The sequence below is a fragment of the Bidens hawaiensis genome, unplaced genomic scaffold (genome assembly GCF_021521415.1).
Source record: "Bidens hawaiensis isolate Kalapana, Puna unplaced genomic scaffold, B.hawaiensis_p1.1 tig00041678_1, whole genome shotgun sequence".
NCBI classification, from domain to species: domain Eukaryota; kingdom Viridiplantae; phylum Streptophyta; class Magnoliopsida; order Asterales; family Asteraceae; genus Bidens; species Bidens hawaiensis.
In genome coordinates this window covers 27,002-54,357 of record NW_027497378.1, presented here as the reverse complement: position 1 = coordinate 54,357, position 27,356 = coordinate 27,002, and the positions used below count along the sequence as shown (strand labels likewise).

Here is a 27,356-nt window from a genome sequence, read left to right as displayed (position 1 = left end):
GTAAACAAGTCGAGTTTGAGTTTAAGCTTTCTGCTTAATTTAGCATTCAGATAAATGCCGGTTTTTACTTCGTCTTGGATAGGCCTGTAAATGCAGATTTTATATTCACCTATATTGTCTAAGTTTAGAACGTTGGCGCCCAAGACCAGGTAAATTAATTACTTATATTTTTGTAAAGAGTTAATTGCATAAACATGTAAAATACACTATCCTTTTCCACTGATTGTATAGAATTCATGTTTCTTTTTAGGTATTGCCCAATCTACCCCTAACAACATTCACATCTCATTCTATATTTCTATTCTTTATAATTAAAATAAAAACTTCATTATTCTTTAACTTATATCTTAAATTCTAAAATCTCTAAAAGTCTCACATGCAATTCTTCATCTTAATCTCCCTATCTTTCTTAAACCATTTTCGAAAATCATTATCCATTATGCATTAAAAACTTATATTTTAAAGATTAAAAACTTGTATTTCAGAGTATATGTAATTGTTTAAGTTTAAATGTTCAAATTCTATAGATATCTTTCATTTATTTGCTTGGTTGTCACTTATCTCTTTCAATCCTTTTTTTAAGGTTTTATTGTTGTATTCAACCTTTATATATTTTAAAAACAATTTAATATTCATTCATTCGGTACACTTATTTTAATACAGTTGCATGTAATGGTAAATTGTAATGCTAAATTGTTGAAATGAACACACACACACACACAAGAAAATGTACGAAAATATATAGTTTGTGCAATTAACTAATTTAATAAAAGTTTTACATTAATGGCAATGCACCTCTTGTATGGTTCGTCAGGTTTGGCTGCGAGCTCAAACTATTACAAAGACGACCCTGATGTTGGCCATCTCCCGCTCCCTGACCGAACTTGCAACATAATAAAAAGTAGTTTTCACAAAGAAACTAACGAGACGAGCATAACTCATGATAGTCATGAACATCCTCTCATTCTTGTGGATACAAGGTGCAATGATATTACAACATCAGTGAATAATGAGGTTGAAGATTTATGTAACGGATGCATGAAACCAATATTCATGGACATGCCATTTTACAAGTGCACATACGGATGCAACTTTGTTCTTCATGAATTGTGCACCCGGTTGCCTGCTGAATTTAAAGACCTTCGAGGTACACGACATACCCTTGTTCTCTTCCCAAGAGAATTAGATAGTTTTCCAGGATTGTTCCATTGTCGTGAATGCAAGTATCATTGCAGTGGATTTGCTTACTCTAGTGTCAATGGTGATTATAGCTGCATGAATTTTAGCTGTGCATCAGCATCGATGCTGCCGGTGAATGCCACACATGCATCTCATCCTCACCTACTTGAAAAACAATGGCCGTCATTTTTGGTGAACGATTATTGTCGTATGTGTTTGTCTACTTTCAATAACGGTGATATTTCATATGGTTGCAGATACTGTGAGTTTCATCTACATTTTGGGTGTGCTTTGTTAATACCTATGACAATCAGGCACAAGTATGACAAGCACCCCATGACCCTTAGTTTCCGTCCAATTGAAAACCATGAAGGTGATTATTTTTGCGAAGTTTGCGAAGAGGAACTTAATCCGCATATGTCTTTCTATCATTGTTATGATTGTGTTCAGTCCATGCATACAGCTTGTGCTCCATTAATAATACCTCAAAACATAATACAGAAGATTAATTTTACTGTTCGTTTTCGTAAGAGGATAAGGTTTGGGGGCCATTCCCGGTTGTACTATTCAATCTTAAAGTGCCTACAATGTGAGTTTGTAATTCATTTTAATTGTTCACGTGATTTGAAAAAGTGAAGCTTCTCTTCAGCATGTTGTGATCCAAATCAAAAATAGTTGAATAAGTGAAACTTAAGTATCTTTTGTGTTGTGTTCATGAATAAAATAAACGTACTGTTGAATGTTGATGAGTAAAATTAGTCATTGAAACGTTAATTACAATTCGTTACAAAATAATAAGCATGAAATAATAAGCTTTTGTAGCCTGGTTTTTATAAAGATATTGCTATAATTCACCCTTCAAATTTGAAAATTGTATCTCAAGCATGAAATAAATTAATAATAATAATAATAATAATAATAATAATAATAATAATAATAAACTAAAGAGATAGAGATGAGTAAATAGATGGAGAGGTCTACTTTGGTGAGGTGGTCAAGAGGTTTTCCTTAAGATTTTCTTTAGGGGATCTTAGGTTTGACTCCCGGCTCATGTGCGCAGTTTGAAATAAGGGAATTCGAACTCGGGTAATGAGGATGACAGGTGTTTTGACTCTTTGGGAGAGACATCGCGGCCAATATTGCTTCAGATTCCTTTCCCAAAAAAAAACTAAATGCGGGAGGTTAAACAAAATTCACAAATAAATTTAGAGAATAGCAATAAGGGTTACACAAACGGCAAAACTCCATAAGATAAACCAACAGAAATACAAGCATTCAAACAAGATTACAAAGTATTATAAACATGATAATGCATTTCCACAAAACCTAGCTTCAAATGCCGGTAAAGTTAAAACTTGCACACGAAGTTCCTTTATTCAACAGCGAAGAACTAAACCCGAAAGTCGAATTAACAAGATCAAACAATAAGAAATTATCCTCCATCTGAAACGTCCCGATCATGACTGCATGTTCAGTTGTCGCACCGCCATCAACAAATGCTAGACATGCCACATCTTTTGTTACTTGCTTCATGGAGTTAGCCGTGGAAACACTCCACTTCTTCCCATCTGGGAGACCGAAATCGATATTTGGAACTTTTAAACCAGCTCGGGTGTCGTTGGTGATGATCTTGTAACATAGACCGAAAGGTGCTATAGGCTTTGATTGTTGAAGTCGTTTAGTAACCTTTGAGAACCTTAGAACTAGTTGTTTATAAATGTTTGTTCTAAGAGTTGTGTAAGGTGTAGTTGTACTTACCTTTGTGGTGGCATTTGCTGGAATATCAATAGATCTCTTCTTAATAACAATGGTATTGACACCAATATAATATCCAAAAGTGTCTTGATTCTTTAGCAATGGGGTATAAGAGAGTAAACTTCCTACATCAACATCCGAATGCGAATCAAGATAATATGGACCCCTTCCTATGAATAACACCCCGGAGGAAGACACGCGCTAGGTAAACATAGCGCGAATGATTTTGCGTATGAATAAAAAAGATATGCTGGTAACGCGTGAGAAGAGTCGGATAACGCCAACACGCCACGAACTTCTTTGGGAAACGAGTCGAAAGCAGAAGAAGGAGCACATGCGGAGTTAGGGAAAATTGCGTTAGCATAAGGAACAGCAGTTCTGCCGTCAGTTGAATGAAACCTAAAACAAACAAACAAACAAACAAACAAACAAACGTAATTTACATCTATCTCGGAAGATAGATGCTCTCACACCCCCTCCCTCACAAAATTCCAAAAATAGTCATTTTGATCATTGACTTTGACAAAATGACCTTTGACCTTTTTTTACTCAACAACCATATGAACTTTTTTTATTAAGAAAAGGGCTCCAGATGAAAATGCGTCGCCAGATTAAAATATGTTGCGCCATGTTGAATCCACTACGCCACAGTGATTCAATCTGCCGCATCATAATGAAATCTACTCTGTGACACATGTCATGCTCTGGTTGACCGTTAATTTTAAAAAGTCAAGGCTATTTTCTTAATAATCTTGATCAAAATGTCTATTTATGATCTTCCCATAAAAGAAAGAAAACAGGTAAAAGTTAAATGGAACCTAAGTTCATCATAATTGAGCAGGGCTTCACCACATGAGCCATTGATAGGGTTGACCACACTGACTGTACATGAGCAAGTTCCCCAATCAGTCGAACTGTTGGTTACCGGAGGGCAAGAAGAGCGTAGATCAAACCTACGAACATCGGTGCATTGATATTCCTCACATGAAACCGAAGCAACACAAATTTTGTCGTGGGGACAACCGCCATCAGGTCCAGCTGAAAATGTCCACAGAACTATGCAGTCATACCATGTGAATGGAGCTTCAATATCTATAAGGAAGTTGGTGTGGATGTATTGATAGGTATACATATTTTGTCAAAATCTGAGTGCTATAGAGAGGCTTAACGGCATCGGTGTGTTTGGATATTGGTGCAACTAAGGTTGTACTGAAAGGCGGTACATATTGAGCCATGGGTCCATGTTTGTAACAGATGATGGTTAAAATAAGAAGAGTTAGTTGCAGATGGAAGCTCATTTTTGTATGTTGATATAATGATATGTATATTGTCAACTGCATTGTTTGTTTTAAAGCTATGGAGATTGACTTATAATAGATGGAGTAATATATCAATATATGATAAAGAACCTTCAAAAGGCAGTATCATAAGTTGACATCAAATTTGAAATTATAGTTGTATTGGAACTATAAACAAGCAACAATATGCATGGTTCTATGCTTTAATTTTGAGTGGTCTCTACATAAAGAAAATATTCAGATTATGCGTGTTTTTGTTATGAACATGCAATGCTAATGTGAATTTGAAGTGATTCATTGTTGTGTTAAGAAAGGCAAACACACTAGGTTAATTGTGGTAATGGACTGTTTGAAACCCACCACTTGAGCCATCAGAGGCTTCATTCAACGTGCTATTAATCTGTCTAAGAGGTTCTATGAATGATTCAAAGGTTTTTCTTTTAGTGAAGTAAACACACTTTGATGTTGATTGATTCAAAGGTAGTCAGTTAATAGAATCATTAAGAGACTATCAAACAACCTCTTAATATATAAAGCTCAAGCTATATAGCGTGTTGTGTTGAGCTTATATCGTGTTTTGTTTACCACCCGCACCCCGGATATCAGTCTTTTTAACCAAAAATGATGTGCATAGTTTTGTAAAATAATTATCATGCATGTTGCCCCTAAGTGAATTTTTATTATTCCCTAATTTGGAATACCACCACATTTGATTTGTGTTTGGGCTTATCATCTCACTATAGAATAATTCAGCCCAGTATATATAGTTCTGTATTAATAATGCAACATGATCTCTATTTTGTTGTGACACATTCCTGAAAGCTCTAGTCTACATGATATTTGTCACATCAATAATCACTATTGACATACATAAAATGCTAAAAAATTTTAGTATACGATAATTAAACTACAATTTAAGACTGGTTATGATGTAAGTAAATTACTCATATTACATATATTTTTTAAGAACTTAGATGTTTAGTCTAATGTTTTACAAACGGGTAAAAATAATAGTCCGCACCATGGACGGATGTCATCTTTATCCGTTAAGTAGATGTGAAAACTGTACTAACCATATAATATTAAAAAAAAAAATATCAAATTCAACATATGAGCATACCACATAGACCAACTATTGTAACTATTTTTTTTATTTGCCCATTTATGAAATACCATATTTGTTTTACCAAATGTACTCAAAATAATGGTCGATAAATATCCATAACAAATGTTCTGTCTCAAATACTAACCGATGTGTTTTGGCTATATCGACAGAGGACTAGAGAAGAAGTCTAGAATAAGGCCTTGTTCATGTGCAATGTTAGGTAACTCATGAAAATTGTGGTTTTTATAGATTTTATATAAAGTAAATTGATGTGCAATGTTAGGTAACTCGTGAAAGAGACATTAAGTGTGATACAAGAAGCTAGATCCCAAAGAAAAGTTGCAACACTTTATTAGTTTAATGAATCTGTTATATGGCTGATTAAAGACGCATACTGATGATTATGTGGTTTGATACAAAGTTAGCGTCTATATGTATGACAAAAGTACCTTTGGGGAGTATAATGATGTGCTTTGATATAAAGTTAGTGTCTATATGCGTGATAAAAGTACTTTTGGGGAGTTATGTAGGCGGTTTTAATGTATTTTTATGAACGACATTTCATATGAACAAATCAATTGCTTTGTGATAAATGATAATACTGTTAGTTTAAGGAAAACACATATTAGATGTAATAAAATTATATTTAGAAAAAGAGATATAATGATAAAAGAAAACTAAGATAAAACTCCTTCACGAGTTATGATAAAAATGTAAATCAGGAGAGCCGAACCATTTTGGTGGTCCAAGACTAGTGCTGTAAACGAACACGAATAAGGCCTTGTTCATGTTCGTTCGTTAAGAAAATAATGTGTTCACAAACGGTTCACGAACACTTAACGAACGAGATTTTATGTCCGTGTTCGTTCATTAAGGAAATTCCTGTGTTCACAAACGGTTCACGAACACAAACAAACACAAATAAAATCGGCAAAGCCTAGATATTGAGACCGATGCATTTATCAATGTGAATAATGAAAGCCTATAATCGAATCGAATGAACACGAACAAGTTCGTTCATATAACTTTAGAAGAACACGGACACTTATTCGAACATATATTTATGTTCATGTTCGTTTATTTAAAGATGGACACTTGTGTTCGTTTGTTTAAAATCTAAACGAACATAACTGAACAAAGATAAACAAACATGTATGAACAAATGTAAATGAACACAAATATAAACGAACTTAAATTAAAACACTTAAATGAACACAAATTAACAAATATAAAACCTTTAAGCCGATGACCTATCCAGATAATATTTAGTTATTTTCTGTTGATACATAAACGAACATAAATAAACAGACATAAACGAACATAAACGAACGTTCATGAACATAAATGAACGAACAGAACATGTATTCATGTTCATTCGTTTAATTAAACGAACACAAAATTTTTGTTCATGTTCGTTCGTTTATTAAACGAACATAAGCGAACTTACCGTCGAACGGTTCATGAAAGTTCACCGAACGTTCGGTTCATTTACAGGCCTATCCAAGACGAAGTAAAAACCGGCATTTATCTGAATGCTAAATTAAGCAGAAAGCTTAAACTCAAACTCGACTTGTTTTCACACCAAGCTAGTTCAGCTTTACTCTATTTGTTTGTTAATAATGTGAGTAATTTATATATTTTAATAATGTGACATGACCTGAACCGATTTATTTATATGGTGATTCGGTTCGGTTTATTTATTTGATGGTTAATTTACTTTCGTTTTTTTAGCTCCAAAACAGTAGATTGGTTCGATTAAATCGGTTTTATTGATGTTTGCAACTGAATCCAAACAAAACATCTATCTATTGTTTAAAAGGGACCGTTGGTTATTAAGTGGCCTGCTTTATTAGTTATATGACAATATATATGTTGGGTTCTTAGAATATTCTTGATGCGAAATTGGTATCAAATGTCTATTAAATATTAGTTAATAATTACCAATAATTTTTAACACTAAGACCACCTATGGACACGGCTAGTAGTGAAAAGTGATATTACGTCACTATTACGTAGCATTGAGGAATTAAGTAATTAATCCAGAAAATAAATGTTACAGTTGTTAGATTATTTAAAAATAAAATATAAATTCTTTTTATTTTTTAAATTGCAATGCTCTCCTACTAAAAGTTGCAAGCCTTTTAATTAACACTAAATATATTTATTACATCATGGTTAAGTTAAAGTGGTATTGTTACAGGAACATAGAAAATGAAATGCCAAAAAAAACAATGGGCCAACTCCCAAAAACTATGGGCGTCTCTATCACCAACTTGTACATTTTGGAAAAAGCCGTTAATTAATTAATTAATCTCCAATTATTCCTTCATTTATATAAGTTCTTTATTTCTTTAATAAATTATTAACTATTATAATTGTATTTGAAAAATTGATATTGTGGAATAATGCAAAAGGTGATTAAGTTTGCGTCAGTTATGTCTGCTGTCTAGTATTGATTGGTTTTTCTTAATTAAAAGAATTTGTAACTGTTAAATAAAAAATGTTAATTAATACTATAATTATTCAACATGACGTGATTTAATTTTCTTTTTCAGCAAACAGATTAAATAGATATTAGCTTTAGCTCAACTGGTATCGAACGACAAATGAAGATTTTGTTTAAAGATCATAAGGTCTCAAGTTCGGATCTGTTATAGTGGGTCCTCGGGCAATGGTTTTAGTTATATTTCATGTTTAATAGTTATTGCTTTTACTCGATAATACAAAAGAATGTACAATTAAATATTGTTTTCGCTCGGCAATACCAAAAGACCATTTCACTCAATTGTATCTTGGTTTGTTATAACTTATAAGGTTAGAAGGTTGAGGGGTTAAATCTTGTAATGGATATTAGTGTAAAATTAGATTAGATTGTAGTTAAAGAAAATATTAATCAAATATGATGTTACATTAAGGCTATTACGTTGTGTCACGTCACTGTTACGTATGCAGTGAAACTTTAACTAACACACTTCTAACATCGTGTTGTGGTTTAAAACCTCGTTACCATGCTAAATCCCTAGCGTTTGGGCTCCATAATTTATTTATTAAAGTCCCATTACCATGTGAAACTTTGATGCAGCGTTAAAGCTCCGTTATCACGACACATTACTTTTACCTCTTTGTTAAAACACCCAAGACGTACGTAGTCTAATGGTTATTGTTATATTGTAGATAAATTAGATTAGATGATGTGTAATAGAAATAGAATCATGTGAATGTGAAGATGGAATCTAAAGAATCATGTCTTTTGTTTAAATTTTCAAAGATGAGGATTGCATTTGTTATAATAGACTACTTGATTTTAATATTTGAATAATCTCGCCCACAAGGATTTTTTTTTTTTTTTTTGGATTTTTTTTTCTCTCTCTCTCTCAATGTAGCACTTCGAAAATAATAAAAGTATGATCTATCTATTTGTCGATGTTTTCTTTTGAAACCATATAATATATATACTCGAAAGCAAATCTATAAAAAAATATCTAGATTTCTATTATTATATCTCATCAAGAGAAGTAGTTACTTAAAATCAGGTGTGACATTCACATATATTCGTATTGTAAATATCATCTTTTTGAAGTCTTCATTCAGCCTACAATTGTTTTATCTTTAGATATTCCTCTTTCAATGTATATACGTTACGTTAAAGCCCTTATGAGTGTATAAAGGCATATATGAAATGAATCAATCTCAACCTACTAGTATCCAGAGGATAAATCTAAGACATTCATGTTGTCATTAAAAAAAGGTAACATTATAAAGGATCAAGTCATGGATCGATAATCAAACACGAACTAAACAAATAACTCTCATTTATATTAATCAGAAAATATAACTCAAAAAACTGATTACAAGTCTCAAACCTTAACTCGATTTGACTCTTGATGAACCCTAACTTGGTTGCACCAACTTCACAATCTGTAGTGTCTAACAATAACTTGGTTTATATAAACTAACATAATTTGCTAGTCAAGACATTACCATATATAATAAAACCCTAATAATTCTTGGGCTGGACCTTACACTTGGACCAAACAACAATTGAGCCAACAAAGGAGACGCGTTACAACTCGATCAATTAAACATGATCAGAGTCATGTTGAGCCCGTGAAAGATGTTGACGCCAATACATGGCTGAATCCAAATCCTAAACGCATAGCAAGACCAAGCACGAGGTTGAGCCATTGATACATATCAGTGACTATCCGACTATAGGAGGATGAAGTTGTTGGTCTTGCCTCTATAAGAACATGAAAGCGTGAGCAGGTTATTTTTAGTTATATGAACACTTACTTACCGCGGTGTATATGCATGGAAATTAATTAACCCACCTTACGGATTTGCAAAATATGTATTAAAGTTCAGAATAGAAGGTATTACACTGCATGAAGACAACGATTTATAGTGGTAAAAATGGATATTAGCTTTCCCATCTTACATTAGTCATTAGTGGTCTCTAACGAAAACTTTCATGTTTACTAGAGTACTACTCTAATCTAGTAGAGATCACTATGGCAATATTCAACTGATAAGGTAGTTATCACATTTTCTTATCTAGCTAGTGGTGGCAGTTATTGCCATTTTATCTTCTTACTAATGTTAGTAGTGATCACCATTATTTTCTCTTAAAGTATGGTAGAGATCATCTTTACAAATCACCACCCAAAATGCAACAACACTTGTTTGAATGAATATTAAAATAGAAACACTCAAAGCATCTCCTCATTAACTTTTGATATCGTTTCCAATGTCAATTGTTTTTTAAGAAATTAGAAATGATTTTAAATGTAACTCAAAAGTGTATTTATAAAGGGGGGGGGGGGGGGTTAAATAGCGTAAAGAATAAACTTTTATGGTGAGCATACCTTCCGTATCACAGCCATATAGTATATGATCATGATCGTAAGAAGTGTTATGATGGTAGTACTCTTGAAAAGTGTTGGCGACAATAGTTACGGAGGTGGAAATAACGGAAACATCAATGACTAGAAAGAGAAAGTGGCGGTCTCTAGTGAAAAGAAGATGTAACAAAAGCCTTGAAACAAAGATACAACAAGTAGAGAGGTAAGAGTGTCAATAGAATATATGTGCTAAGAAAGATATTTTGGCGGAGCACCGTCAAAATAACTAAAATAAGATAGTGACGCCATATTGCCTATGATTTCTGAGATCACGCTACCATAAAAAACTAATTTAGCTTACATATATTACTCACGTGTATAATAGTACTAGGAAAACAAATATACTATACCTTCACATTGTCGTCATGCGAGTGCGCATATGTCCTTGAATGCGCAACTATTCGCCTACTCACCTCACGCATGATTAAGGTTCACTGTTTTTGCAATGTTCTTGACTCGTTAGAGGGTGGTCCCCACTCTCGAGTAATGAGATGCTGAGAAATGCAAACTTTTTTGACACGCGTCGTTTCTTAGCTGTTGAGACACTCTATATATATATGAAAGATATTTTGGCAGAACACCGTCAAAATAACTAAATAAGATAGTGACGTCATATCGCCTCTGACTTGTTAGATCACGCTACCATAAAGAAAACTAATTTAGCATACGTATATTGCTCACGTGTAAAATAGTTCAAGGAAAACAAAGATACTCTAACTTCACGCTGTCGTCATGCGAGGTGACGTGCATGTCATTGAATGCACAACTATTAGCCTAATCATCTCTTGTATGATCAAGGTCATTGCTTTTGCCATGTTCTTAACTCATTAGAGGGTTGTCCCCACTCTCTAGTGGTGAGATGCTGAGAAATGCAAACTTTTTTGACACATGTTACTCCTTAGTTGTTGATTATATGTGCTAAGAAAGAAGGTGACGGAACAAGGTCAAAATTAGGTAGTGACGCCATATTGCCTCTGACCTCTGAGATCATACTACCATAAAAAAACCTTAGCTTATATATATTACTCACGTGTTAATAGTACAAGGAAAACAAAGATACTCTAACTTCACATTACCGTCAAGTGAGTGACGTGCATCTCCTTGAATGCACAACTATTGGCCTATTCACCTCACGTATGATCAAGGTTCACTGCTTTTGCCATGTTCTTGACTTGTTAGAGGGTGGTCCCCACTTTCGAGTTTGCCATGTTCTTGACTTGTTAGAGGGTGGTCCCCACTTTCGAGTAGTGAGATGCTGAGAAATGCAAACTTTTTTGACACATGTTACTCCTTAGTTGTTGATTATATGTGCTAAGAAAGAAGGTGATGAAACACCGTCAAAATAAGATAGTAACACCATATTGCCTCTGACTTCTGAGATCACGCTACCATAAAAAAATCCTAATTTAGCTTATATATATTACTCACGTGTTAATAGTACAAGGAAAACAAAGATACTCTGACTTCACACTAGCGTCAAGTGAGTGACGTGTATGTCCTTGAATGCACAACTATTGGCCTATTCACTTCACGTATGATTAAGGTTCAATGATTTTGCCATGTTCTTGGCTCATTAGAGGGTGGCCCCCACTTTCGAGTAGTGAGATCCTAAGAAATGCAAACTTTTTTGACACACGTTGTTCCTCAATTTTTGAAACACTCTAAATATATGAAATGAGTATTCATGATCCAACACGTTTAGTTTATTAACAAATCTTATCTTACAATACTAATAAAAGAAAATGTTGAAGCTTAGGCGTCAAGCCTACATTTCTCCTAATTTCTAATCTCTCATCTCATTCATTCTAGCTATCTATGAGTCATGGGTCAAAATCATTTTGTCAAGCGGGTTATAACATAGTGTGGATTTTATAACATAGTGTTATTTTCATACCTAAAGTGACCAACTACGCAACTTCAGCACATTTTTTAAATTTCTTGCAAATCCACACCCGACGTTTCCAAAGCCATACTATTTTAGTAATTTTCGTTAACCCATTTGTTTTTCCTTTAAATCTACATTAAATTAATTCATAAGTATTTTGAGAATCACAATTTAAATAAAGAACCTTTTTTTATTTTTATCGTTTGATAAATCTCGTGTAATACACGGGTTCAAAAACTAGTAAATCTAATCAAAGAAAATATATAGTTTATCAAACTAAGCTAAAAAAAACCTATATTAGTCATATAAAATATATCCTTAATATGGATGATGCTATCAAATCACATCTTATACAAAATGCTAACCCAAAATAGAAGTTTAATGAATAATTATCAACATTATTAATTCTCTAATAATTGTTTAGATGTTATCTTATCTGGACATGACTCAAAAGTAACTATTGTACTTTATTTTTTAAAATGGAAAGAATAACACAACTTTTAAATTATTGGATAACATGTCATATTCATGGACAAAGAATTATTTGTTCTTCTCTAATAAAAATTGACAAGACCATAATTAACCAATTGGCAATCGATCACTTATAGTTTTATTAACTAAGATATTAGTGTAAAATATCCCTAGGTTTTTAGATCTTACATAACTTTACAAGTGAGTCTTTTATATACACAAACTTAAAATTTCAATTAATAACTAGATACAAAAGTACGAAAAATCTACACAATTGTGTACATACTAAACAATCTTACGACTACACAACCGGGTCTCTCCTTAATCTATAGTCCATATAACATAATCAATCGATCATTAATATCGTTGTTCTTATCATCACGACACGTCCTTTAGATAAAATACATCAACATAGATTTATAGGAAAAATTCCCAAAATAAGCATTTATGAAAACAAATTTCTAGTTTTAAGTACCATTTGTAAAAAATTACAGAAATAGGTATTATAAACTAGTCGTGACGAGTAGTTTGTAGAAACCAATTAGAACTTGCCACGTCTCCTTAAACTAACCGTAACGAGCACGTTCACTAATCATTTACTCGTCACGACTAAATAAGTTTCATGTCTCGTAATCAACGCCCACGAGTAATTCATAAGTCATTTAGTCATGACAAATAGATTATAAGGTTAAACTAGAGGCGACAAGTTAACTACTAATAAATTACTCGTGTAGGGAATGTAAACCGGGTAAACTAGTCGCCCGCGACTAAAGGACTTGTTGGGCATGGATTTTTAGTATCCTCAGCAAAGGTTATGTTCAGAACGAATCCAGGATACGGTATCCTCTAAGGTAACATGTGTCCTAATTACATTATATAATTAACACAATATTTGCTACTTTCTATGTTTACCAGGTCAAAGACCGTTGCTTGATCACCCGAAGACTCACACTTTCAGTTGATAGATCGTGGCATAAAAGGAAACGTGTTGATTGAGAGATTAACGGCTAATTAGATTTAGTCTAATAGTTTCCTAATTTATAGGCATTAGTTGTTAGACTTTATTTATTATAAATAGAGCTCAAAACAAATGATCAAAACACACTCTAGTACCCGAGAACTTACTAGTACTCGCATTCTTTGTAATCACGATCAAGTTTGAGCTCCACCATTGTAATCACCTTTATTATTAATAAACCGGTGGTGATAGTTTTCACCGCCCGGGGTGTTTTGCTTGTTATCCTAAGGATAACGGGGTTTTTTCCTCGCAACAAATCCTTGTGTTCAAGTACTTTTACGTTCATTTCATATAAGCACCTAGTCCCGATTACTAGTTTGGTTACGAAATCGTTGTTGTTAATTTTTGACCAAAACAATTTGGCGCCCACCGTGGGGCTAACGGTGCTTTAATCCATTAAATCCGTTTATTTCATTAACCTTCATTCTCTTTACAATGGCCTCACAACCAAAAACCAGTTCAGTCTTTGCTCCGGTGGTCACTACTGCTTCAAGTGTCAACCCAGGACCTCCACCACTGTCGAAGAAAAATACTCAGCCCAGAGGAGAACTTCCACCATTCGCGGGATCCTCTACACGGGTAGACCCAGTTATTTCTAACAATGATATTTTTGCTTTGATGAAACAGGTCAAAACGCACATGGAGCAGCAAGAGAAGACCAACTCAAGGCTATTCAAGGAGATTGAAGGAATCAAAAAGAATCAGGGCAGGAGGCCACTTCAATCATGTCCAGGGTCCTTGATTTTGATTCTCTAGGATCATCTATCCTTCAGAATCTCGGATCCTTGGGGACACAATCAGCAAGGATTCCATCGCAGCAGCAATCAGGATACCGGGGAACTTTTCCTTCGGTATCCTCGGAGTTACCTAGATCAACGAGGCCAGGGTCCATCAACATGCAGCCTTGTTCAACCGTGCCAGCCGGCATATTCTTATCAGGATCCCCTATGGTGTCCTCGGAAGTGCATGTTGGAGATGACATCCTTATGCAGGCACCGCCTTATCCTGGGGATACCATCAATGGAGGAATTAACCACCACCTTATCCCTGTGTTCAAGTACTTTTACGTTCATTTCATATAAGCACCTAGTCCCGATTACTAATTTGGTTACAAAATCGTTGTTGTTAATTTTTGACCAAAACAGGACTTATGAATTACTCGTGGGCGTTAATTACGAGGCATGAAACTTATTTAGTCGTGACGAGTAAATGATTAGTGAACGTGCTCGTTACAGTTAGTTTAAGGACATGTGACAAGTTTTAATTGGTTCTATAAACTACTCGTTACGACTAGTCTGTAATACCTTTTTTGGAATTTTATACAAATGATATCTAAAACTAGAAATTTGTTTTCATAAATGCTTATTTTGGGAATTTTCCCTAGATTCATATGTTTTGATTAAGCTGTACCTATAAGACTATGCACCATGGGGCGCGGAAGAGGGGGGGACGGGGAGCGGAAGAGGGGGAACACCGCCAGGGGGCGCCTTCAAGGCGGGCACGGAAGGGGGATCGGTCGTCTGGACGACGGGCGCGGAAGGGAGGGTGGTGGGCCCTCTCTTTCTTCATCTCTCACATACATACATACATACATACATATATATATATATTGGGGGCGCCCAAGGGGCATTAACCATAGCGGGGCGGGCTTCGATGCCCCGTTTTCTACGAGGCAATGACGTGGCGTTGACGTGGCACCGTGAAGAGGCTTCGATGCCCCTCACCATAGGATACAGCCTAATGACCGGGTCGTATGTCATAATTAAAATCTAAACTTTAGATTAGGTTAGGTTTATACCAAACATCTATCAACGGTTTTGTCTACTAAATGATAACCTCAAATGGTGTAGAAACATACAACAATAATGGCTCAATAATTGGGGTGTCAACTCCAAACCATAAACCAATCTAATCCACATAGCTTAGACACCATGGACATGACCTCTATGACAACTCCTCACTTCCTTGTCACCTTAGCAAGATAGAACACGGGACACGTGGGCCACACCACTTCAGCACGGAGATCATCGCTACAAGTGGGTCCCACAACCTTAATATATCCAAAAATGACAAAAATACCCTCACCGATTCTATAAATTTCACCACATCATTTGATCACACACACTCATTTTTGTGTTCATGTTCTCTTGTTTCTCTTCATAATAATATTAGTAACCATGTTGGGATTGTTTAGTAGCTCAATTGTTTCACCACCGGAGGAGCTGGTGGCTGCTGGAAGCCGAACACCGTCTCCGAAGATCAACGCGAAGTCGCTTATCAACCGGTTCGTTGGAAACGACCCTTCCGCAGTGTCGATGCAAATCGGAGACGATGTTCAGTTGGCGTATACTCACCGGAACGAGTCGATTACTAGCCCGAGGTATAATTTATCATAATCACAATTAAGTATGTTCAATTAAGTGAATTACGTTATAACCGAAAAATACCGAATATTGCACGGAATTTTTCGGTTTTGGTACCATTAAAAATATTGAAAAAAATACTAAAACTGAATGGTACCGATACCAAAAATTTGAATAACAAATACCGGTACCGATTGTGTTGGTTGGTGCCGGTACCGTATCGGTATTCGGTAAAAGATGTTCATGGGATGAACACTTTTTATTGAAAAACGATACAGGTACCAACCTAACACAATCAGTACCGGTACCGGTACTCGTTATTCATATTCTTGGTACCGGTACCATTTAGTTTCGGTATTTTTTGGTATTTTTAATGATGCCGGTACTGATCGGTACTAAACCGAAAAATTCGATAGGATATTCGGTATATAATTTCACTATTTTGTTTATTTTTTTATTCGGTACCAATCGGCCACCGGTTTATGGATTAGACTTCATTTGATGTTTTTTAATTAACTAGCAATTAATGTGAAAACCATCAACTTAACAAAATCTGTGGGCAGGTCTTTTGCGGTCAAAGACGAAATATTTTGTTTGTTCGAAGGAGCACTTGACAACTTGGGTAGCCTAAAGCAGCAATACGGGCTTTCGAAATCGGCAAACGAGGTCGTTTTGGTGATTGAGGCGTACAAGGCTCTTCGTGACCGAGCCCCGTATCCTATGAACCAAGTTGTCGGTCACTTTGTCGGCGACTTCTCATTTGTTGTGTTTGACAAGTCGACCTCGACTTTGTTTGTTGCCACCGTAAGTCATAATTTTTCACCTAATGCTTGCTCTAATGGTTATGTTTTTAAATTTTAATGGTAATTTTTATGTAATGAAAATGATAAAAATGTCCATTTGACTGGTAAAATTAAAAAATGTTTTAATTAATTTTTTAAAATAAAAAAATGCTTATTTAATCAATTTTTTTTTTCATAATATTAACCATCAATCTTGTTGATACATATATTTTATTTTTAACCAACAAGATTTGTTTGTGCGCCATAACAGTATCGGGTTGAGTTTTTTTTTTTTTTTTTTTTTTTTTTGTTGTTAAGTCCACTTGGCCAGTAAAAGTAAAATATTATTATTATTATTATTTAAAATAAAATTTTTTTACGTCTTTTTGACCGGTAAAAGTTAACTGTTTTTATTAGTATTTTTTTAGAATAAAAAGGGACCGGTAAAAGTTAAAAACTGTTTTTATTATTATTTTTAGAATAAAAAGATGTTTATTTAACCCGCCTTTTTGTTTCATAATATCAACCATCAATCTATACGCATATTTTTCAATTATATAGATGAAATTTTTAACCAACAAGATTTGATTACGCGCTATAAAAATATTGGGTTTTTTTAATCGACCGACAAGATCTTTTTGGCGGTCTGATGAGATTCTTTTTGGCTTCCGACGAGAATTTTTTTGACTTCCAAGTTTATGATGCGTGGCAAAGTATAGTTGGTTGAAAATCTCGTCGATTAATGATTAAAAGGTGGACGGATTGACGAGATTAAGGGTGAACATTATTGAAAAAGGCAGATTAAATGCATATTTTGTTGCTTTGACGTGTAAAATGGGCGTTTAAGTCATTTTATCTTTTATTAATGGTTATAATAAGCTTAATTAATTAATATTGAGTGGGGTTGGTGATGAATATGACAGGATCAACATGGTAAGGTGCCTTTGTATTGGGGAATCACAGCTGATGGGTGTGTTGCATTTGCGGATGATGCTGATTTGCTCAAAGTTGGATGTGGAAAGTCACTAGCTTCATTCCCTCAAGGTTCGGTTCTATTCGATCTTGTTATTGTGGTCCTGTCGACTCGGTAACTCATCAAAATGAGTCGAGCCTGAGCTGAACTAAGCTGGCTCGTTTAATATAAAACCCAAATTTCGGTATACAACAAATTATAACCCAAATTGTAACCGTGTAAATAATAAATTCATTCTGACTAATTTGCTTATTTGTTTTTAGTTTTTATAAATTAAAAGTTTTGTAGTTTATAAATTATCTATTGTGTATAATTGAATATTACACTTTCTAAATACATTTTTAAAAAGTACAATATGTTAAATTAATACAGTTTAAATATTAATATAAATTATAAATTTGTAGTTTATAAAAATTAATGTTTTATGTGGATGGTAGAATATTACTTTTTCTTAATACATTTTATAAAATACAATATTTAGAACTTTTAAAAACTTTAAAAATAAATGAGTTGGGCAATGAGCACAAATACGCTTGAGTTTAACATTTCAGCTCATTAAAATATAAATTCTAAATTTATTTCACACATTCTATGAGTGATATTATACTAAATTTTGTAGTTTATAAATTATTGCATGCCAGTAAAATATTACCTTCTTTAAACATATGTAAATTATACAACTACAAAAGTTTCTCTCTTAAAAGCAAACTAGCTTGATAACGACCCACAAGCTAGCTCGAGTTTTAGCTTAACATCTCAACTCATTAAAATAAATGACTTGAGCTGAGCTGGCTCAGGCGTTTTGTAAATGAAATAGTGGTTTGAACGCATGCAGGGTGCTTCTACTCGACTGCGATTGGTGAGCTGAGATGCTACGAGAATCCAAAGAACAAGATCACAGCCGTTCCCGCAACTGAGGAAGAGATAATGGGTGCAAGATACATGGTAACATATATATAATATTAATTATTAAATCTCCTCCACTAATTAAACATGCATCATTTTATATCTAAAGTTTTGGTGGTTTATAGTGTGTGGTCCAACTCCATAACTTAAAAGCTTAGCTATAGTTTCAAATTGTGACATGTTTTTCTTGATATTTTTTTTAGGTGGTCACCCCATCGATGCTCTCGGCCACACAGTAAGACGAGCATATTTGGGGCAAATAGATGGTATTTGGTCTGGTTTGGTTTTGTTTTTATGGTCTTAGGGGGTGAGGTTGTAGTTTTCAAGTTGTTTGTGTACAGAAAGAGACATCTTGGATGTGTAATAAAGTTTGGGTAAGACATGAATAAGGCTAATGAATGTAATAATTTATAAATAAGTTATAGGTATGGTTGTCATGTGTTTTGTCCCAAGTGTGTGGGATGGTGAAGTAGGAAATTAATATAGGTATGCATTGAAATAATATCTTCTCAATTCCTTATTTGTGAAAAAAAAGTTTTATAATAACATATCATAGTTTATAAACACATGGCTATGTGCTTTGAATCTTTTGAATCTACATGTGCTTATGTAGATGATGTATATAGTTGTATGCTTTTTATTCAAGAAAAAGCTCATTGCTACACTATGATACATGGCTATGTACTTTGAATCTCATAGACATGTAATCCAATAGACATGGTCCCATGTGAAAATTTGGTTTCTAGCAATTTATAATTTATAAAACATTGTACTCCAATGTGAAATTAACTTTGGTCTTTATCCGATAAGAGACGTTTACATGCTTCTTCGACGTATGATTTGTCTTATTGGATATCTCAATAATCATGTTATTTTGCTTTTTTTTCAAATTCTGTCGATAGTCATGTGATTTTGGTTTCTCTTCCAAACATGGTCATGTGATTCGTGTCGGAGTCATGCAATATTTTTCGTTGTCGTATGATCTTGGTTTCTCTTTAAGATCAAAAATTAAACCATAGATAACAAAACATGTCATGGACCTTCTTTGACTCCATAGCTAAGGCAACTTTTGAGATTTCATGCTTTTTCCCCCCTTAATGTGTGTAGAATGTAATGGTTCTTCTAAGTTGTTGCTAAGATTCCCTAGAGCAGCCGCATATTATCAAAGAACAAGCTAAAGTAGGCACGTTAGAAGATCACCAATAGAGTTGGTAACGATGAAAAGTCGACATTAGTATTAGGAACACATTGTCAATCCACACAAGTCTATTGAGACTCAAAAATGCTTAGATGGCCACTTAATTGCTTGTCAACTTCCTTGTCCAGAATGATACACAAGCACAAGTAAGACCAGATGAAGTCTTGTACCAAGATAAGTCACACAATGGACCTCTAATCAATTTGTTTCCAAGTTGATGGTGTATCTGTATGCCCTCAATTCCTCAAATGGTTTTCATAAGGTGTGAAATAGTAGAAAGCATCTTTGGTAGTGTAAGGAAAAATTGTAACTTCTCTCAGAAATGGCTCGTACATGTCGAAGGGGGCAACATTAGGAACTGACCCAATGTGAAATATTAATATTGACCAGGGCCTTCAATTATCCACTAACTCAAGGATTAGTGTTTCGTCGGCCATCAATGCCAATGAATTAATGAAAGCACCAATTAAGTGATTTGATCTTTAACACGACTAAAACAAAATAGAATTCATAAACAATTATTCGATTATGTTAATTTAGAGAAAAGATTCCAACAAAGATATCACAAACAATAAAAAAAAATAGGTTGGAAATCATAATATATATCGAGACGAGACAGAACAATATTCACATGTCTAATAATTTACACATTTCCTTCTATCCCGCTTATATCACGAATCGATGCGATGTTCAAGTTATATCCCACTTCTTGGGCCATTTAAATGACTGCTTGATTGGGCTCGATCCACTTCATAATAATCTTATTATTGCTTAACTCAAATACTATTATCAAATTAGTCAATTAGACAACAATTCTTATATTCTTATATGAATCCGTAACAAATGCGTCTTTTTCCACACTATGTATATCCGTAGCAAATACTATTATTACTTCCTTTTTCGATATCATGAACAACAAGAAAGAGAATGAGAATCAGATTACATATTGAGATTAGACAGAAGAACATTCGCATGTCTAACATATTTCCTTCCATCTCGCATATATCACGCAGCGATGTCAAGTTCAAGTTCTATCCAACTTCTTTGGCCATTTAAATGACTGCTTGATTGGGGTCGCTCCACTTCATAATAATCCTCTTAATACTTAACTCAAATGCTAATTAACTGGACATCAATTCTTACATGAATCCGTAACAAATGCGTTTTTTCCACACTATATATATATTTGTACCAAATAATATTACTATTTCCTTTTTCAAGATCATAAACAACAAAAGGATGAGAATCATATTACATATTGAGACGAGTTAGAAGAGCGCTCACATGTCTAATAATTTACATATTTCCTTCTATCCCGCTTATATCACACATCGAGATCAAGTTCTAGTTGTGTTCAATTTGTTGGGCTTAATTGGGCTCGGTGCAGTAATAACCCTCTTAATACTTAACTCATATATTATTATCAAATTAATCAACTAGACAACAATTCTTAGAATAATCCGTAACAAATGTGTTTTTTTCACACTATATATTTCCGTATCAAATATTATTATTACTTCCTTTTTCAATATCATAAAGCAAGAAAGAGGATGAGAATCAGATTACATATTAAGACGAGTCAGAAGAACATTCACATGTTTAGTAATTTACGCATTTCCTTCTATCATGTTTATATCGCACATTGAGGTCAAGCTCTAGTTATGTCCAATTTGTTGTGCTTGATTGGGTCGGTGCAGTTCATAACAATAATTAGAGGTACAAAAAAAAACCCGAACTCGAAAACGGACCCCAAGAAAACTTGGTACCGGGTTTTTTTATACCATGACTTTTACTACCAGAACCCGCACCCGACCCTACTGATAGGGTTCGGATAGGATATGCATTTCAGTATCAAAACCCGAACCTGGAAACGGACACCAAGAAAACTTGGAACCTGGCTTTTTTATAGCATGATTTTTACTACTAGAACCCGTACCCGACCCTACCAATAGGGTGCGGATAGGGTATGCATTTCAGTACCAAAACCTGTACCAGAACCGGACCTGATTTGTACCCGGTAATAACCAAAAACCAGAACCGGTTCCATACCCGAAACTGAGTTTTTCAAATACCCAGTCTATACCTAAAATTATCCTCAAAATATATGAAAAATTCTCCAAAAAGTGCAGCCCTTTAAAAAAACCCAATCTATACCTGAAAATAGGTTTTTTTTAATACCTGAAAATAGGGTATTCAAATACCTATCTCTTTACCGACCCGAACCCGGTGCATAGGGTATGGTTTCTAAAGTTAATACTCGAACCCGAACCTAACCCGGGTATTGCCAATATCCGATTTTCTAATACCCGGTCATACCCGAATCGAGTATTGAAAAAAACCCAATTTATGCATCTTTAATAATAATAGTTTGGAACAAATACAAATTAAATTAGCATGCAAACTGTATGAATCAAATGGTGCAACATCGTAGTGTAATTATATTATGTTGCATATATAATTACACTACTTTATTCACACAAATAAAACTCGAGGCTCGAAGCTCGGGCTCGTGGCTCGCTCGATTAAAGCTCGAAGAAAACTATCTAAAAAAACTTGATTTGAAACGTCCTAAGCTGAGTTGGATCATTTTTGTAACCGAGACAAAATCGACCCAGGCTCGGCTCGAGTCATGGCTCAACTCGTTAGCTCGATCTTAAGCTCGTTTAACTTCAAAATCATACCAGAGCCTAGTTGAGTTGCCTCGTCTAATTTCGAGCCTGAGCTCGAAACCACCATGGCTCGACTCATGAACAGCCCTACGCACAATTAAAACGCTAAATTAATTTGTACCTTGATTTTCCCGTTAATAATAATCAACTAGCCAACAATTCTTACATAAATTCGTAACAAATGCTTACATAAATCCGTAACAAATGCTTCTTTTTCCACACTATATATAACTAGTTTTTAACCTGGCGCGTTGCGCCGGGCAGGTTGTTAAATCCGAACGTTGGTAAGACACAAGCATTACCGATCCTAAGTGTTGAGGTGGTAAGTTGACGTGAATTCGGTCAGTTTCTGTTACATGTGTTAATAATAATAATCATAGTAATAGCAATAGTAATTCGCCAAACTTCTCTTTTATATATATTAATAACTAGCTTTTAGCCCGCGTGTCACGCGAGTTTACTTAGGTTTTTCTGTTTAATTTTTTTTGAAATTATATTTTTTTAATTAATTGTTTTATTTTACAACCGATTTATGTCCGATTTGAGGGTTAGGTTCAAATAAGAAGTTCGATTTTTCTAAGAAGGCTAGGAAGGAGGGTATTTTAGTCTTAACACTTTTATATCAAAACCCACTTACTTTAATCTCAAAACTCACTTAAATTAATTTCAAAAACCAACTTACATAAAACCCGCTTATATTTTCAATCATCTCCTACATCCACCACCACTCCACCGCCACCACAACCATCACCCGCCGCCGCCGCCTCGCCGAAAAAGTCTATGAAAATTTTGCCGGAAAAGTCGTCGGAAAACAATCCTCGAGAAATTTTGCCGGAAAATTGGCCGAAAAATTCACCGAAAAGTCGCCGAAAAAAATTCATCGGAAAACGGCCGTCGAAAAAAAACACTATGAAAAACACAATGTAAAAAACACAATTGAAAAAAACACTATGAAAAAAAAACACAATGATAAAAACACAATAAAAAACACAATTGTATGGCACAATATAAAAAACACAATGATAAATACAATTGTATAATGCTTCCAATGTTTTCCTCTAGCTTGGCCTTTAGGGTAATTTTCATGCATCTGAATGTTCTTGAAACGCATGTGGGTAAGTAAGATCATCTCTGATTCGATTACTTCTTGCGCCATCTGAATTTGATTGGATGTTATTCAGGTTCAATTTAAGAGTATAAACCCTAGCGGTGCGAGATTGGAGGACTGCCGTATTCCACCGCAAAAAACGTGTACGGTACTTCAGTATTGGAAACCATTGTTGTACCATGTGATGACCTTGAAGGGGGTGTTGAGGATGGTCGGGTAGGGAGAGTTTGTGGTTTCAGAAAGGAGGGTAGCGACATTAGGGTTTAGGATGGTGAAGGAAAGGGTTATTTGATGTCGGGTTTGGAGGATCCATTTGAGACCCATATCACCCATATCACCCGCGAATTTCTTTTAAAAAACTCAAATCAACGAGAGGCCATCATTTTAAAATGGAGCAATCTAGTGGCACGAGAGGGTGGGGGAGCGACGTGAGGACGACACGTAGGATTTTATGGTAGGCAATTATATAGATATAACTAAGCTTGAAAACTATTAATATCACTCAAAAATTTTGGTACAAACAATTTCAAACAAAAGCATACACCACCTCAAATAATACCTAAAGTTCATATTATTATATGCACATCACTCAAAAAAATTGGTACCTAATTAGGATAAATCATTCTTGAATAATTAAGCTAAAAACCTAGTTTCCATAACAAATAAGTTCTAACAAAAGCAAACATCACAAATCAGATAGAATTGAAACACCTAAAGTTCATATTATTATATTAACATCACTCAAAAATTTTGGTACCTAATTAGTAAAATAAGTTCTCGAATAATTAGAACAAAAACCTCGAGATTCTGTTACAAATAAGTTCAAACAAAAGCATACAACACCTGAAAATCAGATAGCTACTTCACAATTGCAACATAACACAGATCAGTGTTCAACAAATCGTACGAACAAAGCATAGTTCATCGATTAACTTAAGTGATGCGATTTACAGAATGCAGCTACATTACTATATAAAACTAATCACGCACTTAACTAATTAGGTTAAATCATAAATTATTGCAATAAACATCATCACACAAATCCGACCTAATCAGAGTTCAACAGTAAACGAAGTTAAAATAATTGTGACTTTAAATACATTCGTATTTTTATAATATAAGTGATTATAAGGTTGAAGCTTAAACTAAAGTAAGGATAAAGTGTATGACTTTATCAGTTTAAAATTACACAAACATGTACACTCTGAAAGCATATTGATACTTATATAATAAAATAGTTATCAAACAAAAGATGTGTTTCAACTAACGATAACATAATTTAATAGCTATTAAGATCTTTTTATGTTCAGCATTATTTAATAGTACCTAATAAAATACTAAACAGAGCTTCATATCACTTCTCTTCCTTAACTTAACTAAACTTAAAGCATATAAAACACCTAAAATTCATGAATATCATTAACATCACACTTAGCTAATTAGGTTAAATAATAAATCATTGTAATTAGCATCATAACACATATCCGACCGAATCAGAGTTCAACAAATCAAATAAACAACGCAAGAACCTAACAATTGTTGAAACTATAGGTCGAGATAAAAGAACAGACAGAAACGCACCTTGTGAAATAAGCCTAGAGCTGATGTATTTGAGTTGCAGATGCAGAAATTAATGAGAAAGTGATGGTGTCATCAGCATATAAGCGACCCGCTAGTAAAACTTATTAGCAGTCAAAACTATCACTTTTACATCATCTCTTGCAAAGTTATCCTTCAATAAGGCTAGAACCTAACACAACTAAACCAATAACAATAATCATTAGCATGAGATTGAAGTGTAATCAAAGAAAACAGTATGGAGCAAATTCCAAACTCCATCTGTCACACTTTCGTTACTTACTCAATCCAACAGGTTTTAATCTCTAATTCTCTTAACTTATTCAATTAATCACACAATATACCTCTTACTTAACTCGATCTACTTCTAATTTCAGATTTATCTCTCAATTTCGTCGCATTAACTTAACTGTGTGTCTGATACTTTGATCGAACTAGCTTCCAGTCCGTATAGAGCTTACGAGGTATATATAATTATATATATATGCCCTAATTTTATTGATTTGTGTCTAATTGTGAAGATCTATTGTAGTTTGTTTGTAAATTTATATAGACAGTGCTTGAGTTGAGCCGAACGAGCTTCAAACACATTTTGAGCTCTTTTTCTAAAGCTCGAGCTCGGCTCGTTTATTATTTCGTAATTAATTTATATATATATATATATATATATACACGGTTTTAACTATTTTAATATAGGTGAAATTAGAAGTCCAAAATAAGAAAAATTTAAAAATACGCAAGGCTTGTTAAGGTTCGATGAGCCTAAATGTGCTTCCCATACAAGGCTCGTGCTCGTGCTTGGATTGATTGTAATTTATTATGGTTGTAAAAGTCGCTAGGTCGACACTAGACAGTCGAATGGGGAGTTGGGTGTACTCGGATATAGTAAATATAAAGAAAATTTACTTTTGGATATTATATATATGTCAAATATCATAAGTTTTCTAATATTTATAACAAAGTAGGTGAATATCTATGGAAATAAGAGAAATTCATTTTTTGAATAATAAATTATTCTAAAAATTGCTAATCATTAATTAAAAAAAATGATATTTGTTCTTTAACATTATAGAAATACGAATTATGTTTTATTTTTTTAAAGTCAGAATCGCCAAAGTTTACCAGCTAGATGCGATTCTTGCTAAGGTTAACCGCCTTTGATTGATTCATAGTAACTAGGTGGAGTTAAAGAAACTCGTGTCGGCGACATACCTTGTAGCGAGTACTCGGGGAGTACTAGGCCTTGTAAACCTACTTTTACAACATTGAATACTATACGTTTTTAATTATGTTTATATATTTTATAACCTTAAAAGTGAGCCTAAGCTCGGCTCGAGCTTGGCTGTGCAGTGTTGCATTAATACATAGATAGCCAAAGGAGGTCAAACTTCAATATACACAATGCCTGTTAAGGCTCGGCGAGCCTAAACGAACTTCCTATACAATGCTTGAGCTACTTAGTATCTGTTTAGAGTGCAGGGATGTTAAGTTTATTTATCTTTGGTTTTGTCTGAAATGGAACTTACTGTTATGTTGGAATATGGTATTGGGTTTGTAGGCTTTTTGGGCTGGTTATGATTGAGACTGTAGGCAGGAGAAGGGTGCAGGGACAGCTGGCCCTAAGCCCGGCCCGTAAAGTGTTTTTTCAATCATGAAGTTACTAACCCTAGATCTGTCTATATTTAAACATGCTTATGTAGTTGTAATCGTTTGTCACTGAAATATACTATAACCTAGTTTCTGCTCGTGGACATAGGACAATTTAGACCGAACCATGTAAACCCATGTGTTTGCTTATTGCTTTCATGTTCTGTTTGTGTGTGTTTATTCTAAACATTTGAAAAAGCTATGTTCTGTCTAGGAAGTAGGAACTATGGTAGATGTTGTCTTTTAGTTTAATGTTAATTTTCTCTTTGTATCACATCTTAAATTGGTAAGGACTTGATTTGATTTTGAGGTAAATAAGGTAAAATATCAATAAAGTTTAACCTTGCATATGATGGATTGATGTCACATTGATGGTTATAGCTTGGTTTGGTTGGACTTTCATAGTTGATATTTGATAAGGATTTTTAGTCTCTGTTTATTATTGAAGGACTTGCTTGCTTCCATTTATGATGTGCTACAACGATATGTAAAATAATTATGCTGATTTGTTTAATTCTTT

The 27,356-nt window shown here is 34.2% G+C and overlaps 2 protein-coding genes across 2 annotated transcripts; one reads left to right on the top strand and one right to left on the bottom strand.

The window, feature by feature from the left end:
- Positions 1-2,511: 2,511 nt before the first annotated feature.
- Positions 2,512-14,594, bottom strand: LOC143593099 (gamma conglutin 1-like). The gene is made up of 4 exons (XM_077072832.1): positions 14,446-14,594; positions 3,186-3,333; positions 2,938-3,135; positions 2,512-2,865 (listed from the first exon to the last, which is right to left on the bottom strand). The coding sequence occupies exons 1-4, from the start codon at positions 14,592-14,594 to the stop codon at positions 2,512-2,514; spliced, it is 849 nt and encodes a 282-aa protein (XP_076928947.1).
- A 1,193-nt stretch (positions 14,595-15,787) lies between these two features.
- Positions 15,788-19,017, top strand: LOC143593101 (stem-specific protein TSJT1-like). Its single transcript, XM_077072833.1, has 5 exons — positions 15,788-15,992; positions 16,539-16,779; positions 17,681-17,801; positions 18,566-18,675; positions 18,840-19,017. Exons 1-5 carry the CDS (start codon positions 15,790-15,792, stop codon positions 18,873-18,875), a joined length of 711 nt encoding a protein of 236 aa, XP_076928948.1. The 5' UTR covers positions 15,788-15,789; the 3' UTR covers positions 18,876-19,017.
- The last annotated feature ends 8,339 nt before the right edge of the window (positions 19,018-27,356 follow it).